The following is a 24,709-nucleotide window of genomic DNA, read 5'->3' as shown; positions in this document are numbered from 1 at the left end:
TGCCTCTTCCTTGGATGTGATTGGAGGGCAATGGACACTGCCATCACTGGAGAATACAGTAAGGGACCTACAGGTTCAGCTCCCTCACCTTGCTATCTCCTCAGGGGAACCGTAGTGATATCCCAGGTTGGGGCCTCCCAGGGAAATGCAGATCCTTCTGGCCCATGTGGTAGAAAGGGGTAGAATCTCGGGGGAGGCCATTTTTGAACCCTAGTTCTTTTACTGAGAGACCCAGAAGGGGCCCTTATTGTGAAGGGAAGACAATAAGACTAGCCTCTTTGAGGGTAGAAAGAATAATTATTCTTCGAAGTGGTTGTCCCTGTGGGTGCTCCACTTCAGGTGAATGCATGCCCCCATGCTTTCAATCCGAGAGTTTCAGCAGCAGTGCTTGTCTGAGTCATTCATGTGCTATCTCCGTCTCTCACCGCTGTCGGTGCCTATCCAGCGCACACACACCCCAACCCATCTCAGCTCCTTCTCTACCATAGAGTCCGGAAATTTAACTCTGAAGTAGATGGGAGGAGAAAGGGTAGTGGAACACCCACAGGGCCACCCATCAGTTACTGTACAGGATGAGTAACCTTCTCTTCTTCTTTGAGGAGTGTCCCTGTGGATGGTCCACTTCAGGTGATTGTTGAGCAGTGCCCCTCAATGGATGGAAGGGGCTTTGGAGCTGTGTGTGTGTAAGTGAAGATAACACTGTAAGGCCAGAGAGACATAGTGATCGAATAGCGAAGATTGCGGCGTTGAAGAGACATGTAGGAAATGGTATGGTTCCGGTGGTTTTGGCGCAGAAGTGGTCAGTACCAACGATGCTACTGCAGGGTGTCAGTGCCGACCTCTGAGCACTCTGCGCTACTGGAACAGGTGGTGGCACCATAGGCTGTGTGGAGTGCCTCGATGCCACATCCGGCTCCATCAGTGTCATAGCAGAGGAGGAGGACATTTGTTTGCCTCTCAACTCTGAGTCTGTCCACTTGGGGTCAGTGGTTGTTGTAGTACACGTGGTACTGGAGGATCCTGGTGCCTTGTATGTACTCAATCATGATGAGGTCAGTACCGAGGGTAGATAATGACCTGAAGATCGCTTCTTTTTTTGCTGGGTCTTTCAGTGGAGAAGTTGATGCTCTTTTCCTCAGAGCCTTTTTTTGGCGGAATGAGCCTTCTTGTATGGAGAAGATGACGTCTCTGGAGATCTTTGTCCAGAGGTCTGGCTGGCCGGGATCAGATGCCGGGCACAGAGACTTCTCCAGGAGAATAAGTTTGAGATGCAAATCTCTGTCCTTTCAGGCTTGAGCCTTTGGGTTACCGCAGTGAGAGCACTTCCGAGGTGTCTGTATCTCACCTAAGCAGCAGACACATTGAGAGTGTCCGTCCAACACCAGGATCGCCTCCTGGCAGGAAAGGCAACATTTGAAGCCTGGTGAACCAGGCATACTGAAACTATGGCAGTTCAACCATATAGGTGAACAGTAACTATTCTAATGGGTAGAAATAGAGGTATAAAAAGAAAAAAAAGTGTAAACAGAAAATTAACGGGGAAAGAAAGGGTAAGTAACCGTATCTAATCTATTAAAAAGTATTCTAAGAAGAAACTCTTCTAAGCTCAAATAATAGTATCTGTTTTTGCACTGCTGGGAGCTCTGTCTCAGGCCAAGGACGGCTGAGAAGGAACTGAGGGGGGTCGGGTTGTGAGTGCTAGATAGGCGCTGACAACAGCATAAGATGAGATAGTGCATGCGCAACACAGATGAGCACTGCTGCTGAAACTCTCTGATTGAAGAAGCAGGGGTGCGCATTCACCTGAAGTGGAGCACCTACAGGATGCTCCTTGAAGAAAAATTAATGTTTATGCCCAATTCATTGCATAATTATTCAATATGAGCTCACTTAAATATTGGCTAAAGACAAAAATATACAAATTAATTAATACTTAGAGATAGCTTTGATTTGCACACACCCACCACTTCCCCAAAAAGTGGATGTATTTATTCACAAGTTCTCATCTCTTCATTTTACAAGAGCCTGGGCAAAATCCCCATAGGAAATTCCAACACTTGTTTTTTTTCCCAAATTGGGATGAAAAGTTGAAATTTCAAATCTTTCTGCTGAATGGAAATTTTTAAAAAATTAAAATGTTGACAGTCCCACAATCAAAATGTCTGGTTTTGGTTTGTTGAAGTGACCCGAAACCCTTCCTTTTGACTCATTTCAATCTTCAATGGTGTTTTCCCATTGTGATGCATTCCCTTATGGGAGTTGTAGTTTGGGAGTCTGACACACCCCATTCTCTCCTCACTGGACTACATCTCCCATAATGCTCCCAAAGTCACATGTCTCCCATGATGTACCACACAGCTCTGTGACAGAAAATGTTGTCTCAAGGTAGATATCCTCCAGGGAGCCCAGCCCAGAGGAGAGAAGGACCAGAACTATAGAACCCTTAAGGCAATATGACAATAGGAAAATGCAATATAATGCTTTGCTAAGCAAATTCTAAATGAACAGTTAAACCTAAACATTCAGATTTTGGTCAAATCAAAACTTAATGAAATGTTTTTCTTTGAAGTGACTCAGTGAGCACAAAACTCTTAGAATTGCTTCAGCATATGTGTCTTAGACCGGGACTAAATTCTAACATACAATTATAACCTGTGCTGTTGTTCAGAGAAAATGTATATACCATCAAAAGATACAGTATATGTTTAAGTGATCTATACAGAATTAAAGATAAAACCACTAACGCAAGATTTTGTTCACAGATGTAACACAATATTGTGTTACAAGATTGAAATACAGACATTATCATCAGAAATAATTTTCCAGTGATAATATCTTACAAATTAATTCAACAAGCACTATAAGAATAGTCCAGCAGGAAAAACAGGCTACCCACAAGTGTCTCAATATCCGTGTCCAACTCTTGTTTGAACTTGAAGTATAAAGCACAGATACTGTACTGTTCATGCTAAAGCCTGAAGAGGGAAAAAATAAATCTACCAACTCTCCTCCTAATAATCTGGAGCTTTTGCCAAAGTCAGTCAATGAATATTAATTTAAAAGACTCAACCCAAGGGGTAATCTGTTCCTCACCCTCATTTTGTGCATTGTACCTTGACTGCTCCCAATAAAGGTCCATGTACTGTAACTATATGCTATAGGCTATTCTAGAGATCATGCTCTGATAGGAAATATTACATGGAGGAAAATAAAACCCCAGAACAAAAGCATAAGTGAACACCTTCAGACACCCAACTTATGGCAGCTAGTGTATGGTGTAGAAATTCTAGTGGGTGGTGTATAGAAATCTGTGTTAAAAATTGTAGAGCTATCACTTTAATTACTTAGAGATCTCCTAGACCTGCTTACAGGGAAGAGGGTTCTATAGGAAAGTACACAATCAGAACAGATACAGTCAGTTTGGAGGCAACCAGCCTAGAGTGGGGTGAAATGTGCCTTTCTGTTTTAGGAAGCTGCTTTCTCTCTCTCTTTTGGGGTTCTTGTGTGTTATCATTCTGAACTCTAAGAAATAAAGCAGTGTCACACTGCGCCTTCTAGCAGGAATATTTTATGTTTTTAATCTAACTTCTCCCTGTGTATGCAATGAAACGTAACACAGTACAGCACATTAAATTTATATATTTGATTATTTCTTTGCACTAGCAATTCATTCATTTGAGCACCACAGTTCAGCTTCAAGAAATGAAAACTAAATTCATGTTCCACATTAATGAATAGGACACAGTTATGCAATTACTAAATCATCAAGTTTTGCACAATCCTTACCCCCAAACAAAGGCAAATATTCTTCACCCTGTGTATGCATATATACACACAAAACACTAGCATATAAGAAGGCAATTCTTTTACATCGTGGTATTTTGTTCTCTCATAGAATATAAGAGCATTGCAATCTCATTCCTCAAAGTGACATTGTTGATCAGCATGGCAGGTTAATCTCGATAGAATTATGCAACTAGATTGTTACAAACTAAAATTATTGTTTCTCCAGATTTGTATACATTTCTTATTTAAACTTGCAAGGAAGCTTTACACTTGCAAGTATACTACTGCATATCATAGCACCAGAATAGGGTGCCACCCATCCAGTTTTCACCAGACAGTCAAGGTGCCATTTGACAAGCCCTGATGTCCAGTTATTTTGATCTGGGAGGAAGAGGCAGAGCAGGGGCCTCAGGGGTCCGGTTACCAGCCATTAGGAAAGTGGCAACACTACACCAGAAGCAGGAGTTTCTTTCTTGCCCATGTGTGTTTTTTTGGAAGAATCCTGCTTCTCTCTCTCCCCACAGCCCAAGTGTATTGGTTTGCATTTGAAATAGGTTAGTGGCACTGCAAAAAGAATCTCAATCTTTCCTAGATTGTATACCTAACTATTATAGAGAGAGACTCTAATCAGATAAAGATGTAAATCATATTTCCTTACAAGGCACCTAATAAAGAGTCAACGTAGTCTTTGAGATTTCCAAACAGGTCTACACTCAGATTAGCAGTCCTGCTAGTCACTAAATAAGAGCTCCCTTCTAACAAAAGCACTTTAAAAAAAAAACATTTTATTTTGTGCATAACACTGGATTTTAGTCTAGGTGAATGTAGCTCCCTGATCAGCTTTTCTTAGGTATCCATTAAATTAGTTCAACAATACCATGGAACTACACGAACAGTTTTACTGGTGGGGAGGGGATACCAGGCCACAAAAAGTCTGCACAGGACACCAGTGCAAAACTGATGATAGGGGAGTGATCAGAAGGTCCAAAAATTACATGAGAGTTGCAAAGAGGTCAGGGTCATCAAGTTAGCCCATGTTTCATTGCCACCAGATTGGCAAAAGTAAAAATGAGGATAATCTATCTTCTGCATTCCCAGCATAGATTCCCTTACACCAAGTCTTATCATTTTGGTCTTTAAAAAAAAAAAAACAACAGGGGACCAGCATTTGACTCCTAAAGCTCAGATTCTCTCTTTTTCCTTCACTCCTTAGTTAGGCAAAACTCCAGCAGAATAAAGCCTTCATGAATAGGCCCACAGTGAATTTAGTGTAACACTAAAGATCTCTACTCACAATTATTAACTTTTCATTAAAATTACCCAACAGTCCCTTGTGCTCCTCCCTCCCCTACTGTCCAGCAAAATGCCTCAGTTTACTGAAAATTATCTTCTGCATTTCTGTCTGACAAAGGAACTGTGGAAAATCTTTGAGGGTTTTATTGTAAACCCCAGTATCAACAGTGTCAGAGGAGTAATGAAAAAATAAATAAATAAAATAATTTACCTCTGCCACAGTGAAAAATCAGAGAGGGTAGGGAGAAGGTTACTAACTCCTGCTCCTTGTTCTCTCAGAGAAGAGCCCTTACATCCATAAAGCCACATTATCAACCCTTTACTAGATGTACAGCATTCTGTACTTTTCATTGAACACAAATGGTTACAGCTCTGCTGCTTTCTGGAAAGTCTCTCATTTACACACAAAGCAGGCAGAACAGCTTCTAACCAGCACATTGCCTTAAGCAAATAGCATGTTAAAGCACAGATTTTAAGTGTATGTAATTAAATAATGATGCTGCTTCAGCAGCAAGTGCTGCAAACAATCCCCTCTGCAAACTTTAAATCAACAATTTTAAGATACGATGCAGCGATTGCTAGACATGTTCATACCACTAACACACTTGGCATAACCTAATAAAAAGAAAAAGAGGTCCTTCCAACATACTTAAGATAAGTTAGAATGAGAATTGAAAAAACAAAAACTCCTACATCTGTAGTGAGTAGAAAAATCCCTCAAGTAACAGGCAATTCTAGGAAATTTCACATTGCATAATCACTTCAGCGCAAATCATTATATTGTGGACTTTTTTTCCTCATGCATTATAGTTATTCCAAATAGCTTTTGACCACATTGTTACTGAACATGTGCTTACTTTCTCATTTTTACCATATAATTATAAAATAGATTAACTGAAATATAAATATTGTACTTACATTTCAGTGTGAGCCTTGTCTGAAGCCGGAGCTCCTGGCGGCGGGGCTGAAGCCTGAGCCCTGCTGCTCAGAGCTGAAGTGTGTAACTTAACTTTGTGGGGCCCCCTTGTGGCATGGGGACCCAGGCAATTTCCCTGTTTGCCACCCCAAATGCTGGCCCTGAACTTGCAATCCCCCTAAATCTGTCCCGCAACCCTCCCTGGGGATCGCAACCTCCATGTTGAGAAACTGATCTAGATGAGTTGAGTACCCCCTGGAAGACCTCCGCATACCCCCAGGGCTCTGTGTACCCCTGGTTGAGAACCACTGAGCAGGCAAGAAGGAAAAAAATGCTTGGAAACCAGACACCTTGGAAGACCAAGAATGCTGCTGTTAGTCTTTGCACAAAGGAATGTAAAGCAGGAGGCCATAGGGAACAATGCAAATTTGTACCATACTGAATCCAGAACTATTAATATGGTATTCTTTAATGCAGCAGAAAAATCACTAGTTTGCAATATAGTTCTGAGTGGACTAAATCCTTTAGTTCTGAGCACCTACTTCTTTTTCCAATGATCAGAAGCCACAAAAGAATGAACCCAACCAAATACATTACAAAACATCCTAGAATAAAATTAAAGCAAGTTGATGGGGGAAATTGCAGTGCTAATGCCAGTGTTGAACCTGTTCTAAAGACTGGAGTCACCTTTCAGTTACTAGATGCCCTTGAAGGGTCCAATCTGATACTTACTCATTTCAATGAAAGCAGAAGTGAGTATGCTCATTCAACCCCCGCAAAAAATGTAAATGCATATTCTTTCCTGACAGTTGTATGTCCAAAAAAGGGGTAGCTTTATGAAAATAGGAATTACAGAATGGCTGATCCCATTGGTTCATCTAATCCGCAATCCTGTCTCCTGGAAGGAGCCATTAGTCAATTTTGCAGTAATTTACATTGGTGAAATAGAGGATGAAAGGGTATGACATTACTACATTGACCAGCCTGGCAAACTACTACTTTTGTTTGTTTGTTGAAAAACCAAAGCAAAGCAAAAAATCGAAGTGATTTTAATTGGGCGGGAGGGGGGGAAGGGAGCCCTCTCTGTAGAGGAAAGTAACTTCGGTAGTTTATCCCGTAAAAAAAACAAACAAACTCAAGTGTTTCAGTACTCTGTGTCCTTCTCAGTAATCTCACCCACACACATGCACGCACACACACACAAATGTTCTCTCATATGTAATTAGCCACAAAAACAGTGTTACAAAACAAATCCAAACAATCTTTCTTAAGCCCCAATTTAAGAGGTCATGAGTTGAATTAATTGAAACCTTTTATCATGTAAGATGTATCCTCTAGTTCATACAGGAATTAATTCAGGGAAATTCTATGGTGTATGTTACACTGGAAGTCAGACTAGATGATCACAGTGGCCACTTCTGGCTTTATAATCTATGAATAAGAGTTAATACATTCTTAAGCACAGAACACGTTAGCTGTTATAACTTATTAAGTTTAATAGCAATCAAAGATATTTAATTCCACTGAATTTGTTCCCATTAAGTCTTACCTGTCATTCTGTGGCAAGTGGAATGATTGAACAGGTCTGTTTTTATTTTTTCTAGTGTTAGAAGAGAGGCAAAATAAAAGGGCCATATAGTACCACTGATACACACTAACACTTGCCCAGTAATTTAAACTGTTGATTCTGCCTCTCCTCACCTCCAAACCACCAAAACTTAAATGGCACAATCCGGCCTTTAGTACTGACCTGTTACGGTCTTCATTTTGGCTGAAATCTTAGTAAGAAGCTCTGCTGATTTTGTTCTTCTGGTTCAAGTTAATATGGTTGTTGATGATCTCAAGTATACACCGTTCTACTTTTATATTAAGACACTGCCTTTGTGTCTTCTAAGTCGATACTACACAGCAAAACAGTGTTGAAAGGTTCTTTCCAAAGATTATGAGAATTATTTCTGTTACCAATTCTAGTGACTCATACAGTTAGTAACATGTGAGAGGAATTTAACTCTATCCTCCTCAAAACACCAAACTTGAAAGCAAAGCATTTGAGGTGTTATTCAAAAATATTGTTCTAAGATGGTAATGGGGACAAATCCTGCAAATTTGCCTTGGAAAGAATATCAGAGTCACTTCTGAGGAGTATATTAAGTAAAAAGGGCTTTTGGTGGTTTCAAGTAATTTCAAAAAAGGAAAAATTATGAAGGTGCAAAAAAATAAGCATCCTTCTGGAACACTAGAAAAACTTCCAAACAAAGCACAATTATGTTTTGATCAAACAAATTAAATGTCTTACTACAGGCAATATTTAAGTAAAACATTTTTAGAGAAGAAGTGAAGGCAGATATACATACAACCACCAGTATGCCTAATCACAAGATGGTGCACATCCAAAAAACTGCTGCTCCCCATGCTACCTCTTTATGTCTTGTTTCCAACACCTCAAATGCCAGAATGGTTTACACCGGGGATCGGCAACTTTTGGCACGTGGCCCGCCAGAGTAAGCCCCCTGGCCAGTTTATTTACCTGCCGCATCCGCAGGTTCGGCCAATCGCAGCTCCCACTGGCTGCAGTTCGATAGGGTGTTTAACAGATTTACATATAGAGGGTAAAAAGGAAAGTGTATGATTCTAGAATTATCTTCAATAGCCTTTGAGACCCCCAATCCTGCAGGTGCTCCACACATAGGGGGCTGGGGGCAGGAAGAGCGAGAGAGAGAACACACCATACCTATGGAGAGCAGCTTCCAGTATTGGAGCCTGACATGGTAAGTGACTCAATCCGTTCCATTTTAGCTATACCAGTACAAAGTCCAGCATGGGTGCAGTTATACCAGTATAATTATTCCCATACTGAAAGGGGAATAAGCTGTGTAGCCAAGCCTTAGTTGGGTGATTAGGGTGAAGTAATAAAAACAATTAAAACATATCCTTTTGTTTAGGCATTAAGGACCTGATACTCAGATGTCAAGCATCTGAACTCTTACAGCTTAATCCTGAACAGTGTTGAGCACCTGTAACTTGACCAGGACCTAATAAAAGCACCTCTGGAAATTCAAGAACATTGTTTACATTTCCATGGTTTAAAGCACACCACTTACATGAAGCTCCTGTGCACTGCTTTTACTCCACCCTCCAATAATACACATTTTGTATAGAGATGTTTACTTCGTAATAGCTACTTTGGAGTTATGGCTACCTCAACAGATGTGTATGAGATATTCGTTAGTCACAGATTATTAGAGCATATTTATTAAGTCCTATATTTGATGACTAACATAGTACAATGTAATAATTCTATATACTATATCAGTTCAAACTTTTAGTCTTGTGCAGTGTTTTAGCTTTGCTTGCCACAGACTTTCATGGGAGTCAAGCAATTAAAACTCCAAAACTTGAGGAACATGATTTCAGGGGGAAAAAAAACAAAAAACACCACACCATACAGGTTCACAAAAACTAACCTTCTTTCAATCCAAACCCTTGCTATAGATAAAAATAGCTGCAAGGAAGCAATTGCACAGCCTCACTTTCTCCAAGATAGATTCTGGTTAAAATTTAAATAAAGAGACCTAGAAAATTAAACACAAAAAAGCTAGTTTAAAATAACGTTAAAGGAATTGACTTAAACCCACAAAATTCTTTGAAGTCTCCTATTAAGAGGATCCCTCTGCCAATCATCCTTATGTATTATGAGTGAAAAAATGACAATTCATATGGAATTATTGTTAGGAAGGAATGTGAGATTTAACTGAATTTAAGCTGCTTGCAATATAACTCAGTGCACACAGAAAACTTCAAAAGGATTCTAAGTGTATTTATTATAATGTTTGTACTAATGGGGCAGAGGTTATCACATGTAGTACTCAAAATAATTACAAGCTTCTTGAACCTAATAGAAACTTTTAGGAACTTAAAATACAGACAATAAATTTAGTATTATTGAATATCAAGCTGGATAAGCTGAAGACTTGGAATAAGCCCCAACAACCAGTTAAAACTTCTCATTCACACCATTTATTCCTAGGTGTGTGTAGAGAGAGAGAGAGAGAGAGCGCATGAGAGAGAGAGAGAGATCTTATACAAAGCAACACTCACACAAATCTCAGACCTTGAAATACCTGGGCTCAGTGGGGCAAATTAAGAAGAGAATGTGGTTCCAACACTGAATTGGATGTCTTTAAAGGTCTATCTTAATGTTACATCAGGGATTAGGTGCATGAACCATATTTCAGGCAGTGCTGTGTAGTATACTTGGTAAATCTCCTTAAAAGCAACTAAGTTTTATGGAATACCAGTACCACGTAGGAAAGGAACAGCTGGTTCACAGCCAACAGGTTAACATCTACATTGTTGAGGACATTGTCTAGGGTGTGTATATATATATACAGACACCTTATATCTTCCAAAAAAAGCATACTTAAAAAGATCTGAATTAATTGACTGTGGTTGCACTAAGCATTGCTTCAAAGAAGGCACATTTATAAACTATCAGGTTCATAACAGCCTCAGAAAAGAAGATACAAAACATACTTAAAATAACTTGTTTGAGAGATTTGTAGCATATGATGGTACTGTTTTACTTTTAGTCATTGACTAAATATACCAGTTAACAAAAATCAAGATGAGAATCAGAGCTTTAAAGTTTAGGTGCAAACTCTCACATAGTTTAAGTATTCAGGCCCAGCACTTGGGTTTGAACCCATCTCTATGCAAAAACAAACACTACTCAAATCTAAATATTCCTATCTGGAAGACAAAAATTAGCTTCTAAATCCAAATTTAGGCAAAAAGTTGCTGAGCTTCTGCAGCTTTCATTCACTTCAACTCATGAATGACAAAAACAAAATACAGTAGAACCTCAGAGTTATGAACACTTCAGGAAGGGAGTTTTTAACTCTGAAATGTTCATAACTCTGAACAAATTGTTATGGTTGCTCTTTCAAAAGTTTACAACTAAACATTGACTTAATACAGTTTTGAAACTTTATATGCAGAAGAAAAATGCTGCTTTTTTTTTTTTTTTTTTTTTTAGTAGTTTACATTTAACACAATACTGTACTATATTTGCTTTTGCTTTTTTTCGGTCTCTGCTGCTGCCTGATTGTGTACTTCTGATTCCAGATGAGGTGTGTGGTTGACTGGTCAGTTCATAACTCTGGTGTTTGTACTGTGAGGTTCTACTGTAGATCCTAATTATGGTCCATGCATTTCCATAGCTTACCTGCTGAAAAAGCAAGAAAATCCCTACAAAACACCTCACTCCAGATTCTATGCAGAAATACTACGAGACCAACTAACTGCACAACAATGATCCCAGGGAGAAGAATTGCAAAAACCAAAAACGGAACTGAGGTTTGAGGAACTCCATGGGGAGTGAGGCCAAAATACTACAGTACATGTGCTACCATGGCAAGTCACAATCTCTTTTCGTATCATTGATTTTTAAAGCACAACTCCCCTTGGAAATTAATAGGGATTTCTGCTCAAGACCTGAAGTAACACAGTACAGAAAACAATAAAACATTTATAAACATTTATACGAATAGCTAAGCAGTGGTGGCTGTCTTCACCTCAGATTACAAGAAACTTGAAAGTTTTCTATACATTTCCACACACTGCGGTCTTTACTGCAGATTCTACCATGTGTGAAGCAGCTCACTGCTCCATACTTTCCCACTCCCCCCACACAGTATCTAGTTTTATGATCTCTGCAGTGAGTTTGTTATCCATAGCCATTAACAGTTACTACAGTTTCATGCAAGTAGAATCCTACACAAGCTGCAGAACTGGAGTCCTAAGTAGCTCAATTCTGTAACAAATGTTTGAAGATCAAAGAACTTTCTCTACCTTTTTACTGCCAAAGAGTGCATATGGCCTTATGTATAGATGAGAAAGTATCTACATACAAATATAAAAGCATGCTTATACATGTTCACAAATTTTTAGTAGTATGTAGAAAAATAAACCTACCACCTCATAAAACCAAATTCTTTGGGGTAAAATAGCCCCTCACACTCACATTAAATTAGATCCATAGCCATTCCCACATCACAAAGGTGTCCCCGTTGAAGTGCCAGCATTCCATGGAATGCCACCGGCAGAGAGTAAGAATTTAGCAATATTTCACACTTACTGTGCATAGTGGTTTTCCTCTTCAAAGAACTTCAAAAACATTAAAGTTAATTCACACAACTATCTATTACAGGTTAATTAACACTAGCTCTGTTTTGAAGTCTATACATAATCTGCTGTGTTTAATTTCAGAATCCTGTGTGCAAACACTGTGTGCTCTTTCATCTCCTTGGTATTTCAATTTTATAAAACTTGAGGCAGCATTGTGTAGTGACTGAGGTACAGGACTGAGAATCAGAAGTTCCTTGGGCTTGATTCTTCTTCCGCTTATATCAGCATAAAGCCCCGGTCCTACAGATACGTTCACAGAGTGACTTTGAACTCAATGGGTATATCTGCACTGCAGCTGGGAGCGAGCCTCCCAGCCCAAATAGGCACACTGGCACTGGCAGTACTCAAACTAGCATGCTAAAAATAGCAGCATGGAGTTGCTGCACCCTGGGAGGCTCAAGCTAATCACCTAACACAGACCTAGGCGGTTGGGTGGCTAGCCCAATCCTCTGCTAGTGTGGACCTTGTAGCCCTGTTACTTTCAGTGCGCTAGCACAAATCTGTCTAAGCAGGCCGGGAGGCTGGCTCCGAGTTGCAGTGTGCAGACATGCAATGGGACTACTTGAGTGAGTAAAATTACTCATGTTGCAGAGAGTGAAATTTTCAAAGCAGCCCAAGAAAGAGAGGCACCCTGGGAGTTGGGCACCTAACTCCCTTGAACTCTTTTGAAAATCCCAGCCTATTTGCAGGATTGTGAAATAAGCAGTTAATGGAGTAACACATGTGCCAGAAGAATCAGGGCACTACAGTGTAATCCTGGCTTTGCCACTGACTCACTCTGTAGCCTTGAGCAAGTCACTTCACCTCACTGCCTTTCTGAGGTGTGATACAAGGATAATGCATCTGAAGAAGTGGGCAGTAGCCCACGAAAGCTTATGCTCTAATAAATTTGTTAGTCTCTAAGATGCCACAAGTACTCCTGTTCTTTTTGCAGATACAGACTAACACGGCTGCTACTCTGAAACCTGAAATTAGTTAGTGTTTGTAGAATACTTTGAAAATGTGAAGTCCTATTCGTTTGCCGCCTACTATCCTTACCTATCTTTAGTACTGTAAACTTGACCCTGCAAACCCTGCCGGATATGTGAATCCTGCAAAATCCGTCGTGGTTTTCCACAAAACCCTCTGCAGTGAGCACACAGAGCCACCAATAGTTGTACCGCTTTAGGTATATCGGGGTGTAGTTCAAGCCGTACAAAGCCCCCTGTCAGTCAGCAGGCTGGGATAGAGCTGTGTGTATGTGTATGGGGAAACCCAACCTACCCTGTAGCGCAGCCTCGGCTAAGCTCGTGTGAATCTTCTCATTAACCTCTAGATGACTCAACCTTCCCTCCGTGTCATGTGAGGGGAGGCGCTGCTGGAGTCCCCTCCAGGGGGCTTTCTCCGGAGCAGATGGGGCCAGTTCACCACACGGTATCTGTTGTTGTTCGCCGCTGTTTTGGGATGGGCAGATGAGCCGCTCGCAATCTCCCCGGCAGGATCTGTCCCTTACCGCTTGGCAGGCAGCGGCATCCCCACCCCAGCCCCAAGCAAAGCTCCGCTCCTAGTTCAGGTTCCCGAAACTCCCATGGAACTGGTCAGAGTTGAGGAGAAACCAGGCGCTAGCACCTCACCTCGTACCTTCCCGCTCCTCCTGGGCTCCCTGCATTGGCGGCTCGGCGCTGCAGCCAGGGCAGGGATGCGGCGGCGGCGGCCCGAACTCCAGCTCGCAGAGAAGAGGTTGCAGCCCCCGGCAGGGGCCGGAGAGCCCCAGAGCGCTCAGGGATTGAGCGGGGGCCACTTTCCCCGGCTCCCTCAGCAGGCCGTGGGGAAGAAGAAGGAGGCGACACAACGCAGCGCCCGGCCGTGCTGGGCTCCAGGAACTTCGAGCTGCCGCAAAGCGGCTGTCAGGAGAGGCTGGGCAGCAAAATCCCCCCCCCACAGGCCAGGGAAGTCCGAGAACTTCACACGCCAGGCGTTCTCCGGCGCAGTTCTACCCTCAGTTCAAGGACAGAGTCCCGCCCCTTGGCTCCTGTGTTCAACAACACCCTCCCTCCCACACACACACGCCCGTCTCTCTCACACACATTCACGCATCCTCCCTCTACCCTTTTCTCTTTCATTTCCCCCACCCCTTCTTATTTTAGATCTCGTGTCTCTCTCCCTTTTCCCCCTCGCACCCTCCTCATTCTCTGTTTCTCCCTGACCCCTTTCTTTTTCTTCCTCCTTGTCCCCCCGTCTCTCATTCTCTCTTCCTGTCTGCTTCACACTCTCCCTCCACACATTCCCTGGGGGTAATGACGGATGAACCAATGAACAAAACCATCCATCTCCAGATGTCCCCAGCTAAATCCAGGGAATTATCTCAGCTAAAGATGTACCTGATCCCTTGCTCCAGCTCTGCTACTCTCTCCTTTTCCTACCCCAGTTTCCCAAAGTTTGGATCTGAACTTCTCTGTTTCAGTCATATTCTAGAATGGGCCTGAATTGCTCGCTGATAAATACACCACCTGAGCTTAGGAAAGTAGATCAGCAATTAACTTGGTTGGCAGTTTAGGGCTCATCTCTAATCACAATCTTTCTATGATACATAGAGTGAGGGTCCTGTTCTCTATACTACAATACATCATGCCTACTTCTCCACTACACCCCATCCCATTTTCCATGTTACAATCGAGGAAACATTGCATATAAATGTGCATTGATACATTGTTCAAAGCAGATAAGAAAAAAGACAAGCAAAATCAACAGATAAGACAAATTACACAGTGTTGCCAACCACAAGCATCCAAAAAATCACAAGTCAGGCACCCCAAAAAGTGATGAATCATTAAAGTGAATGGGACTTGAATAACATGAGCAGGATTTGGCCCTATTTGACAAATTTATCCAGTCTGAAGCAAGAAGTGAAAAAAAATAAATTAACAGTTGACACCAAATGTGTCAGATTTTTGGGGAAAGAAGGAATATCAAATAACAGAAAATATGCTAGAACAGTCCCTCTTGCTCAGGACAAATTGGAGGAAAGTACAGATAAATCAAACAAAATTTAACAAAGACAAGTGCAAGTAGATGGAAAGCTCTTTGGGGCAGAGGCTTTTTATTATGCATTTGTACAGTGCTCTGATCTATTATTGAGGTTCCTAAACACTACTGCAATACAAATAAATACATGAACAAAAAAAAATAAAAATCACAAATGCAAATGCAAAATAAGAAGCCAATGCTGGACAATATTACTGCAGAAAAAGACCTGTATGGAAGAGCTGATGGGAAAAATTATGATTCCATATGAGGACACTTTAAAAAGCTAATGCAATCTTGCAATATTAATCTTGGGATATCAAAAGTAAATGTATATCTATGAGAAACAAACATGCCAAAAATGTCAAAAAAAGCGGTTCACCACATAATGTATCCTGAGACAACGGAAACATTTAAAAGATATTACAGAATAATCAGTTGAGGCCTCTGGTCTATGGTTAGATTTTCCACTTTAAACCTAACATTTTGTGATGAGATTTAATTTCTCAGATATTTCAAAAGCACTGTAGCCAGAAATGTGATATAGACATGGAAAGCCAGGCCCAATTTTTAAAAGAGATGTTTTTAACCCCATGATTTATTCTTCAGTTTGGGATCTTAAAAATAAAGTTTGGACTCAGCTTAAGACACATTGTGGGAAAGTTCTAGTATAAGGATAAAAATGAAAACAGTCCATTTTAAAGGCAGGAAGTCCTCAAAGTACTCTAAAACATTTCCTTTTAAACATCAGGGATAGTTAAACTGGAAAAAATAGCTATCAAGAAGACATATGTTATTATTCCTAAAAAATATATAATAATACTTTTGTAATTTATTTTGATTTATTACTCATTTCTTAAAATTATGGGCTAAATTTTGAGCCTTTTCTCAATGCTCTGAATATGCAGGAAGAACCTCTTATTCCCCTCTTGTTCCTGATGGTGGAGGAATTTGATCCAGCCCTTTATAAGGTGATATATTCCTCTCCCCATCACGCTGACTCAGTTCTGTAGGTTGGCATGTTGGAGGCAGAGCCGAAGTTCCACCCATTCCCTGCTACTCTGTAAGCCTTCCCCACCCACCTGCTTGTAGCAGGGAATAGTGACCCCATGAAGATTGTTCCCTCTGCACCTGGAGCAGTAATTTAGGCAGACCACACAGAAGTAAGACTCCTACTTAAGCCCTTCTGCAGCCACATTAGGGCTAACTATTTTTACTCGACACCGCATTATGGGCAAATGCATGGCCCCAATGCACAGCCCAAATATCATTAATGGAAAAGAGGAGTCTTTGTGGCGGCTGCAGTAATACTATGTATGGGTATCTATATCTGGTGTGGGCATGAAATGACTTTTCTTTTCCATCACTGAAAAACCTCCTTCTCTGGAAGCCCCAGCAGAGTGGTGCTATATAATATATATTGGGTATAAGCCTCTGCTCCCTATGTCTCTTATCAGCTTTTGTTCCTATGTTACATCCTAATTGTAGAGAAGCACCTAGGTATTGAATATTACTAAGTGTGGTGAGACCCTCTGTCTAGACAAGGGGTGGGCAAACTATGGCTCAGGGTCTGCATCCGGCCCTTCAAACGTTTTAATCCGGCCCCCGAGCTCCTGCTGGGGAGCGGGGTCCGTGGCTTGTCCCACTCCAGCGCTCCAGACGGGGAGCAGTGTTGGTGGCTTGCTCCACTCTGTGCGTGCCATGGCTCCGCACAGCTCCCGGAAGCAGCGTCATGTCCCTCCCTCCGGCTCCTATGCATAGGGGCAGCCAGGGGGCTCCACACAGTGCCCCCACCCCAAGTGCTGCCCCTGCAGCTCCCATTGGCTGGGAACTGTGGCCAATGAAAGCTGCAGGGGAGGCACCTGTGGACAGGGCAATGCGTAGAGCCGCCTGGCCATGCCTCCGCATAGGAGCCGGAGGGGGGGGACATGACGCTGCTTCCGGGAGCTGCTTGAGGTAAGCACCACCCCGAGCCTGCACCCCGATCCGCTCCCATGCTCCAATCCCTGCCCCAGTCCTGATCCCCCTCCTGCCCTCCGAACCCCTTGGTCCCAGCCGGGAGTACCCCCTGCACTCCAACCCCTCATCCCCAGCCCCATTCCACCGCCCACACCTACAGCCAGAGCTCTCAACCCCCCTTGCACTCCAAACCTCTGCCCGGAGTCCCCTCCCACATCCTGAACTCCTTATTTCTGGCCTCACCCCAGAGCCCGCTCCCCCAGACAGAACCCTCACCCCCTCCCATACCCCAACCTCCAATTTTGTGAGCATTCATGGCCCGCCATACACTTTCCATACACAGATGTGGCCCTAGGGCCAAAAAGTTTGCCCACCCTGGTCTAGACTCTAGGCCAGGGGTGGGCAAACTTTTTGGCCCGGGCCACATTGAGGTTGCAAAACTGTATGGAGGGCCGGATAGGGAAGGCTGTGCCTCCCCAAACAGCCTGGCCCCTGCCCCCTATCCGCCCCCACCCCAACTGCCCACCTCAGAACCCCCAACCCATCCAACCCCCCCCTGCTCCTTGTCTCCTAACTACCCCTCCCAGGACCACCCATCCCTAACTGCCCCCTGGGACTCCATCCCCTATCCAACCCCTCCTGCTCCCTGTCCCCTGACTGCCCTGACCCCTATCCACACCCCCACTCCGACAGGCCCCCCGGGACCCCACCCCCTATCCAACCTCCCTGCTCCCAGTCCCGACTGCCCCAACCCCTATCCACACCCCCTGCCTCCTGACAGGCCCCCTGGGACTCCCACGCCTATACAATGCCCCCGGTTCCTTGACTCCTATCCACACCCCCACCCCTGACAGCCCCCACCCCTGGGACTCCCATGCTTATCCAACCCCCCCCCCATACCCCATCCCCTGACCACTCCCCTGAACCTCCGCCCCATCCAACTGTCCCCTACTCCCTGTCCCCTGACTGCCCCCCGGGATCTCCCACCCCTTATCCAACCCCCCGGCCCCCTTACCATGCCGCTCAGAGCAGCATGTCTGGCAGCCATGCTACCCCGCCGGAGCCAGACATGCTGCGCGCTGCTCAGGAGGAGCGCGCAACCCCGCCGCCCAGAGCGCTGCCCACGCGGCGGCATAGCTGCAGGGGAGGGGGGACACCGAGGGAGGGGCTGGGGGCTAGCCTTCCCAGCCAGGAGCTCAAGGGCTGAGCAGGATGGTTCCGCGGGCCAGATGTGGCCCGTGCCAGTAGTTTGCCCACCTCTGGTCTAGGCTGTGTTCTGGGTTTTTTGTGTATGCAAAATTCCCACTTACTTTATATAGGCAACAAACAAATGTTCAGACCATATAAGTACTGTAAATACATAGGTGCAATGGGAGCTGGTCTATCTGAACTAAAGATGTTGTGGAGATAGATTGAACATGTTTTATTGGTCTAACTTGTAATTATTTTGATTATTGAAAGATGATTGACTCTACCATGCATTAAAGTCTGCAATAGACTTACATTTATGTGTTTATCATTATTTGTTCTTTATCTGATGTTATAATATGGAGGTGAAATCAGACAAGGATAAATTAATGTCTCTTTTAAATCTCAATTAATGTCAAATATAATTAAAAACAACATGGAACATGGAGAAAGGACAGAAAGGGGGGAAAACACAAGAGGTTTAAACTAATAGAACAAAAAGAAGCAGAAAGAAGTACAAAGCTGTTTTAATTGGAGGTAACAATGAAAATGCCTAAAAATTCCCCTTTTGGAAATCATTTAACAATGGAGAATTGATCCTGAAGAAAGAAATGCCATTCATTAGAGACTGGAATTGTGCTAACAACTGTAAGAGTAAATTACAGACATGCACCATAGCCTTTCAAAAAGGTGTGGTAGTTGTGAGCTATTCAGGCAAAATAGATCACGATAGGCAGAGGATTATTGTTCTGGGGATTATTGCATAACTAACTTGTGTTTTGAGAAATACTTGTAAAATGGGACAGCCAAGCAAATTGGTTGGCTGAGGACAAATCCAAGTTATGAACCTAACCAGAGTATAAATCCTTAGGTGTGTATGGTCTAGAAATATCAGTAATACACTTGCATTTATTTACTATGTATTCATAGCCAAAGGTGTGTGAGTGCCTTAACAAAAGATTAACTAAAAATAATGAGAAAAAAAGCAAAATGTCCCCAAACAAATCCTAGAACTCCTGTCAAGTCTACACTAAATTGTAGCACAGCCAACAAGTGAAGCTTGTGAAACCTTGATTTTTGCACTTCCCACCTTGTTGTGATTTGAATTGTGCATTTTCAATGTTGCGCTTATATGTATATATATATTTGCATTTTATTTATATTAATTTAAAACTGATTATGAGGTCAAATGACGAGGGTTCAAACCATTTTAGTTTAAAATATGACAAAATATAGCATTATTTAATATACTGTTAAAAGTAAAATATGCCATTCAATAAATGGGTCAGCATTCTCCAAACAAATATTCCTGCACTTGTTAAGTACTAAAGGCAGTCAAAGCATGTGGCTATGCTATGTCTTTCTGATTTCACTGTAACTTTATTCCAACACCACTTCCATTAACTATGCATTGCCCAACACTTATCCTGTGAAGAGACAGTGGTTTCCTTTTTAACTAACACCTAACCTAAACCTTGGCATGTTTGCAAATGCTATAGTAAAGGGCAGCCAGCTACCTCCCTGTTGCTGACTCAGATCATGGTTTTATGGGAACCACCCACAAGATCAGAGCGGATTATTAAAGAACAATGGGCTAATCCTTCTCTCCCTTACACATATTACCCTGGTGTAACTCCACTAAAGTTAATGAAGTTATTCCTGATTTGCAAGGATGTGAAAGGAGAATCAGGCCTGCTGGACTTGATTCATCCCTGCACTAGCACAGGCTTGACCAGTTGAGAGGGAATGTATTCTGGGAATACCAGGAGTTGGTACAGCACCATGTACAGGCTGGAGCTCTGTGGGCTGCCCTAACTTGCATCCCTGCTTCAATGGCTCCTGTCGGATATCAGGAACTCAGAATTACCAGGATACACTATGCCCCAAATCCACCCTTGCTCTGTACTTATGTCTCTGCTGTCCTCTTGTGCATGCCAGCCTATCCTGGAATGCCCCTCCACTGGAGCAGGTGCTGTAGAGGTCGCACAGTGCCTCCTCTACGCACAGTATACCAGCCTCCTCACTGGTGATTCACTGTGGGAGGAGGGCTTGTGCCCGTCCTATGGCCTATATTTGCCCTCCTAGCTATTATAAAAAGTGTACCTGTGCTTTGAGCTGGAGGTGTAAATTCCAGCTCAAGGAGACACACCTGCACTAGCTCTCATCAAGCTAGCATACTAAAAATAGCATAGCCATGGGAAAGGCTAGCTGCCCTATGTATCTATGGTCCAGATGGGATTGTACAGGGGTGGCTAGTCCTTCCCACTACTCACACCATCAAGGCTACCCTCTATTCAGAACTAACACAGGTATATCTCCTTAAGCTGAAATTTTCACCTCCAGCTCAAAGTGTAGAAAATACCCAAAGGTTGCTATTGAGCATTGATTAATCAGGCCTGATGTCGCTAATCAACAATACTTACTAATGGGTTACCAACAGCTGAGAGTGTCTCCGTTATCAGTAAAGGCCCAGGCATGGGAGCCAGGAATTCCTGCATTCTGGTCACAATGCTGACACTAACTCCATCTGTGACCCTAAGCAAGCTCCTTATCTATGCTTCATTTATAAAATGGGTATAACACCACTTACAGAATTTATATTCCTGGATGTGCATTTGAGGATCAAGGCCCCAGTCCTTAAAGTGCTATACACCTCCAAGATTTTACAAACATATTGATTAGCACCTTATGCCACTGATATTAGTAGGGCTATTTGAGGAGTAAAAGTAATATTCAACACAAGTAAGAGTATCAGAATGTGGCCATTTAAAGAGCTTAGAAAATTTTAATGACAGTTATATAAACCTTCAATGATATGATATTATATTTGTGTAGTATACAGTACTCTCACCAGGGTGGCATAACACTGCTACTATTAAATCAGGCAGTAACCAGTCAGAGCAAAAATATTCTTAGAACTGTGTAGTTCAAATGTTACTGGTGGAGTAAAACCCTCTTTGATGTATAATCTTACTGGGCACTTTTTTCTTGAAGCACAGTTTAGTTTGGTATTCATGGTACAGATTAATGGAACAAATCTGTTCCCAGTGTGTTTAATGTTCCCTTTTGGTGCACTGGACATCTATTCTTTTGACAGGTTTTATCCTAATGAGCATGGATTACAAACTCATTCTCTGAAGACTGGAGAGGACTGAATTATATTTTCAATTAGTGTCTATGGATCTAGGCCAGTGGCTTTCAATCATTTTCATTTGTGGATACCTAAAAAATTTCAAATGGAGGTTCTAACCCCTTTGGAAATCTTAGACATAGTCTGTGGACTGCCAGGGTCCACCATTAATTCAAAGATAAAGTTTAAAATATAGTCCGTAGATGGTAAACAACATGTTAACTAATAATATTATACTGTTCTATTCAGCATCATTCAATAAAAGCAGTGGTACTGGACACCTTTAGAACTATCCTGAAGGGAAGCCCAGCTGTGGTTTGTTTCTTTCCTCCCAGCTGATGGGGAACTCATTTGAAGGGTGAGCTCAAGCTGAGTCAGAAAGAGAAAAAATATTAACAGTTCTACTGTTTACAACTGAATTAAAATGTGACAAATGTATGTTGGGGGGAGGGGAGCAGAAAACAGGGTGCTGGTTGCTGTATGCACTACTGCATCCAGCTACAGTAGATAGGGACAACAGCTAGATATTTCTGCTCAAATGATCAACAATGAGATGTCTAGCATTGTTGGCATGTAGATCATACTCGTTATGCTTCAGAGTAAACTCCCAATTGGAAAAGATGGAGACACTTTACACCTGTGAGAGGTATTCTTAGAGGCTATCCGTCTACAAACCCAGGAAGATATCACAGCTTTGATTTCACATTTGAAAGGATCATTTTGCAATCAGAGGTTTACAAGCTTGGTTTAACACAAAGAAAACACACCTGGCCCTAATCCCTGCAAGCCCATGTGTGCTGAGGTCAGGATATTGCACCAGAGCTGAGTTGCACACCACACAAGGTATGCATACTTGCTGCTCAAATCCCAATCCCCATTGCTGTAGTTGGCACATCTCTCATTTTGCTGCCAGGGACTCCTCTGGGCAGGGGCAGGATTTGCCCTTCCATACAGCTTGCATTACTCTAACTTAGTGATCAATACAGGCAGGAGCGGCCCCAGGGTTTTTGCCACCCTAGGCGGCAGCGCTCCTCCTCTGAGCATTCGGCGGCGGGGGTCCTTTCGCTCCGCGTCTTCGGGGCACTTCGGCGGAGGGTCCCGGAGCGAGTGAAGGACCCGCCGCCGAATTTCCACTGAAGACCCGGAGCGGAAGGACCCCCCGCCGCCAAATTTCCGCCGAGGACAGCAAAATGCCGCCCCCCAAATCCTGCCGCCCTAGGCGACCACCTAGGGTTGCCTAGCAGAAGCACCGGCCCTGAATACAGCATTAGTCTCCCTTTGCATGATCCCGAATGCCGTCTGAATCAGGACCGTTGTCCTCACTAGAAATTTATGTTGCGATATAACTGGTCAAATGTTTTGATCTACTAAAACTCCATCATCCACTTTGTGGGTTATTATAGAAAATGATAAAAGCTTATGTGAGCAATTTGACTGTGATTTATAACCCAAGGTTTTAAGATAGAAATTGCATAGGCAGTGTACATCAGTTATTAACACCAAGTTTTCACCAAGTATCACAGGTGTGTGCTCCCCTTGTGGGATAAAAATACCCACTCTACAGATAATTATGCAATAAATTTCCCTGCCTCATATAATCGTGACATTCTCTCTTTCCATATAGATCTATTTGCATGCCAACAGTCACTAAATACTTAGAATTCCAGCTAAAGCAGCAAACCCAACAGGAACACTTACCATGCACTCACTCCCTCAAATTCAATCTTCCAAGCAAGGCCTTGTGCACTACCCAGCAGCAAGGTAGCTTGGTTTCTGTGGCACACCAGTTCTAAATGCTGCAACATCCTGAAAATCATGAGACAACCCCACCCCTCCCGCCCCCCGAATGGAGCATTTAAGTTAATAAAATATGAAAATGACCGCTAGCCAGTGCATTATTCCTTCTGCTATCTATTTTTATAATAAGCTAAACTTAGATTATCCCCAACTTTTCAGTATTGCAGATTTTCACTTTAACAACAAGTTAAAGATGCTCTGGGGAAGCTGGAGGTTTTGACAGCTGAGTAGGGGATAACTGGGGCTTTTGGAACCTGGGAGGTTTGCTTTTTCCTCATCCAGGAAAGAGTGGACATTCTTGACATTGGTGAGCAGGCACATCATCTTCCCTGCCCCTCTGGAGCAGGGCAAGGTGACCTGACATTTTTATTTCATAGATAGCTAACGATATAAAATTTAAGCCCATAGCATAGTTACCCCTACAAAGAAGAGGCATTCTCAATGTAAGTTACATTTTATCAACTGAGTTCTAACTGAATTTATCCTTTTAAATGCATAGAGTTCGAATCGATCTAAAACATTTATTATCCTGTCTGTTCAAGTATGGACAACATGAATAGCTTGTGATAATGAGGTCTTACTGTAGGTCAAATCAAATAATTTCTGGCAAATTAAAGGAAAATTACCTTTTGGCTGACATATGATTTAATCTTTCGCTCCCAACAGTTTCAAAATAATTAATGTCTGATCATTTATATGTTCAGAATACCCAAATTTTATGTAGTGTGCATATTTTATATATGATATATAACTCACATAGACAAATAATTCAGTGAGGGAATTTCAGTAGCAAGTCACCACATCATTTAAATCTAAGATTAAAAAAAAGAAAGTTAGGCTTCTGTTTTTTGTTTTATTTTAGGGAAAGGAAAACCAAGATATAGTGGAAGAACTCTAACTTGTGCCAGTTCTCATTGCTAGGGAAGATTTCATTGTCATTTCATTCTTAAAATAAGCAAACAAACAAAACCCCAGTTGGTAGGATGTTTTCTCTAGTGGCAATAATATAGTATATTTGAAAACACTGAAAAGTTGCATGATTGTGACCAGTTAGTTGTTTCCTTCTTAAAATTCTTCTAAAATCTCTGCATATTAATGGAGGAATATGGAATATTATAGGATTTCTGCATTGACAAGATGTCTTAAAGACATCTAGAGTGTAACAAATGCACATGAAAACTTCACTGAAATCAATTAAGTTGCACCAATGTACATGGGGGGGAGAATTTGGCTCACTAATTAGAAATCAGAGGTAAAATCCTGGCCCCACTGAGAAAATTCTCATTAATTTCAAGGGGGGCAGGATTTCACCCTAGATTTCTATGTTAGTTTTAGCTGATGAGTAATTAGGTTTGTAGTTAATTGATTTCATACTAAAATACATTCAAGAATAAATGTTTAAAGGAGACTTGCAAACTCTCTTTTAAAACCCCAGCAACTTCAGTAGCTAG

The 24,709-nt window shown here is 42.3% G+C and overlaps 1 protein-coding gene across 3 annotated transcripts in view; it reads right to left on the bottom strand.

Moving 5' to 3' along the window:
• ARHGEF3 (Rho guanine nucleotide exchange factor 3) overlaps positions 1-14,062 on the bottom strand; it is a 254,116-nt gene extending 240,054 nt beyond the window's left edge. Inside the window, exon 1 of one of the 3 annotated variants that reach the window (XM_054036261.1) lies at positions 13,802-14,062. Coding sequence is in view for 1 of the 3 variants with exons in the window: in XM_054036257.1 (XP_053892232.1) it covers positions 13,795-13,829 (35 nt within the window). In the remaining 2 variants the exon portion in view is untranslated. Of the gene's footprint in view, positions 1-13,444 lie in introns of all 3 variants that reach the window. The other 2 variants (XM_054036257.1, XM_054036258.1) reach the window with 2 other exon arrangements.
• Between the last annotated feature and the right edge of the window lie 10,647 nt (positions 14,063-24,709).

Source organism: Malaclemys terrapin, chromosome 7, assembly GCF_027887155.1.
Source record: "Malaclemys terrapin pileata isolate rMalTer1 chromosome 7, rMalTer1.hap1, whole genome shotgun sequence".
Classification (NCBI taxonomy): domain Eukaryota; kingdom Metazoa; phylum Chordata; order Testudines; family Emydidae; genus Malaclemys; species Malaclemys terrapin.
This window is presented reverse-complemented; position numbering and strand designations above follow the sequence as displayed.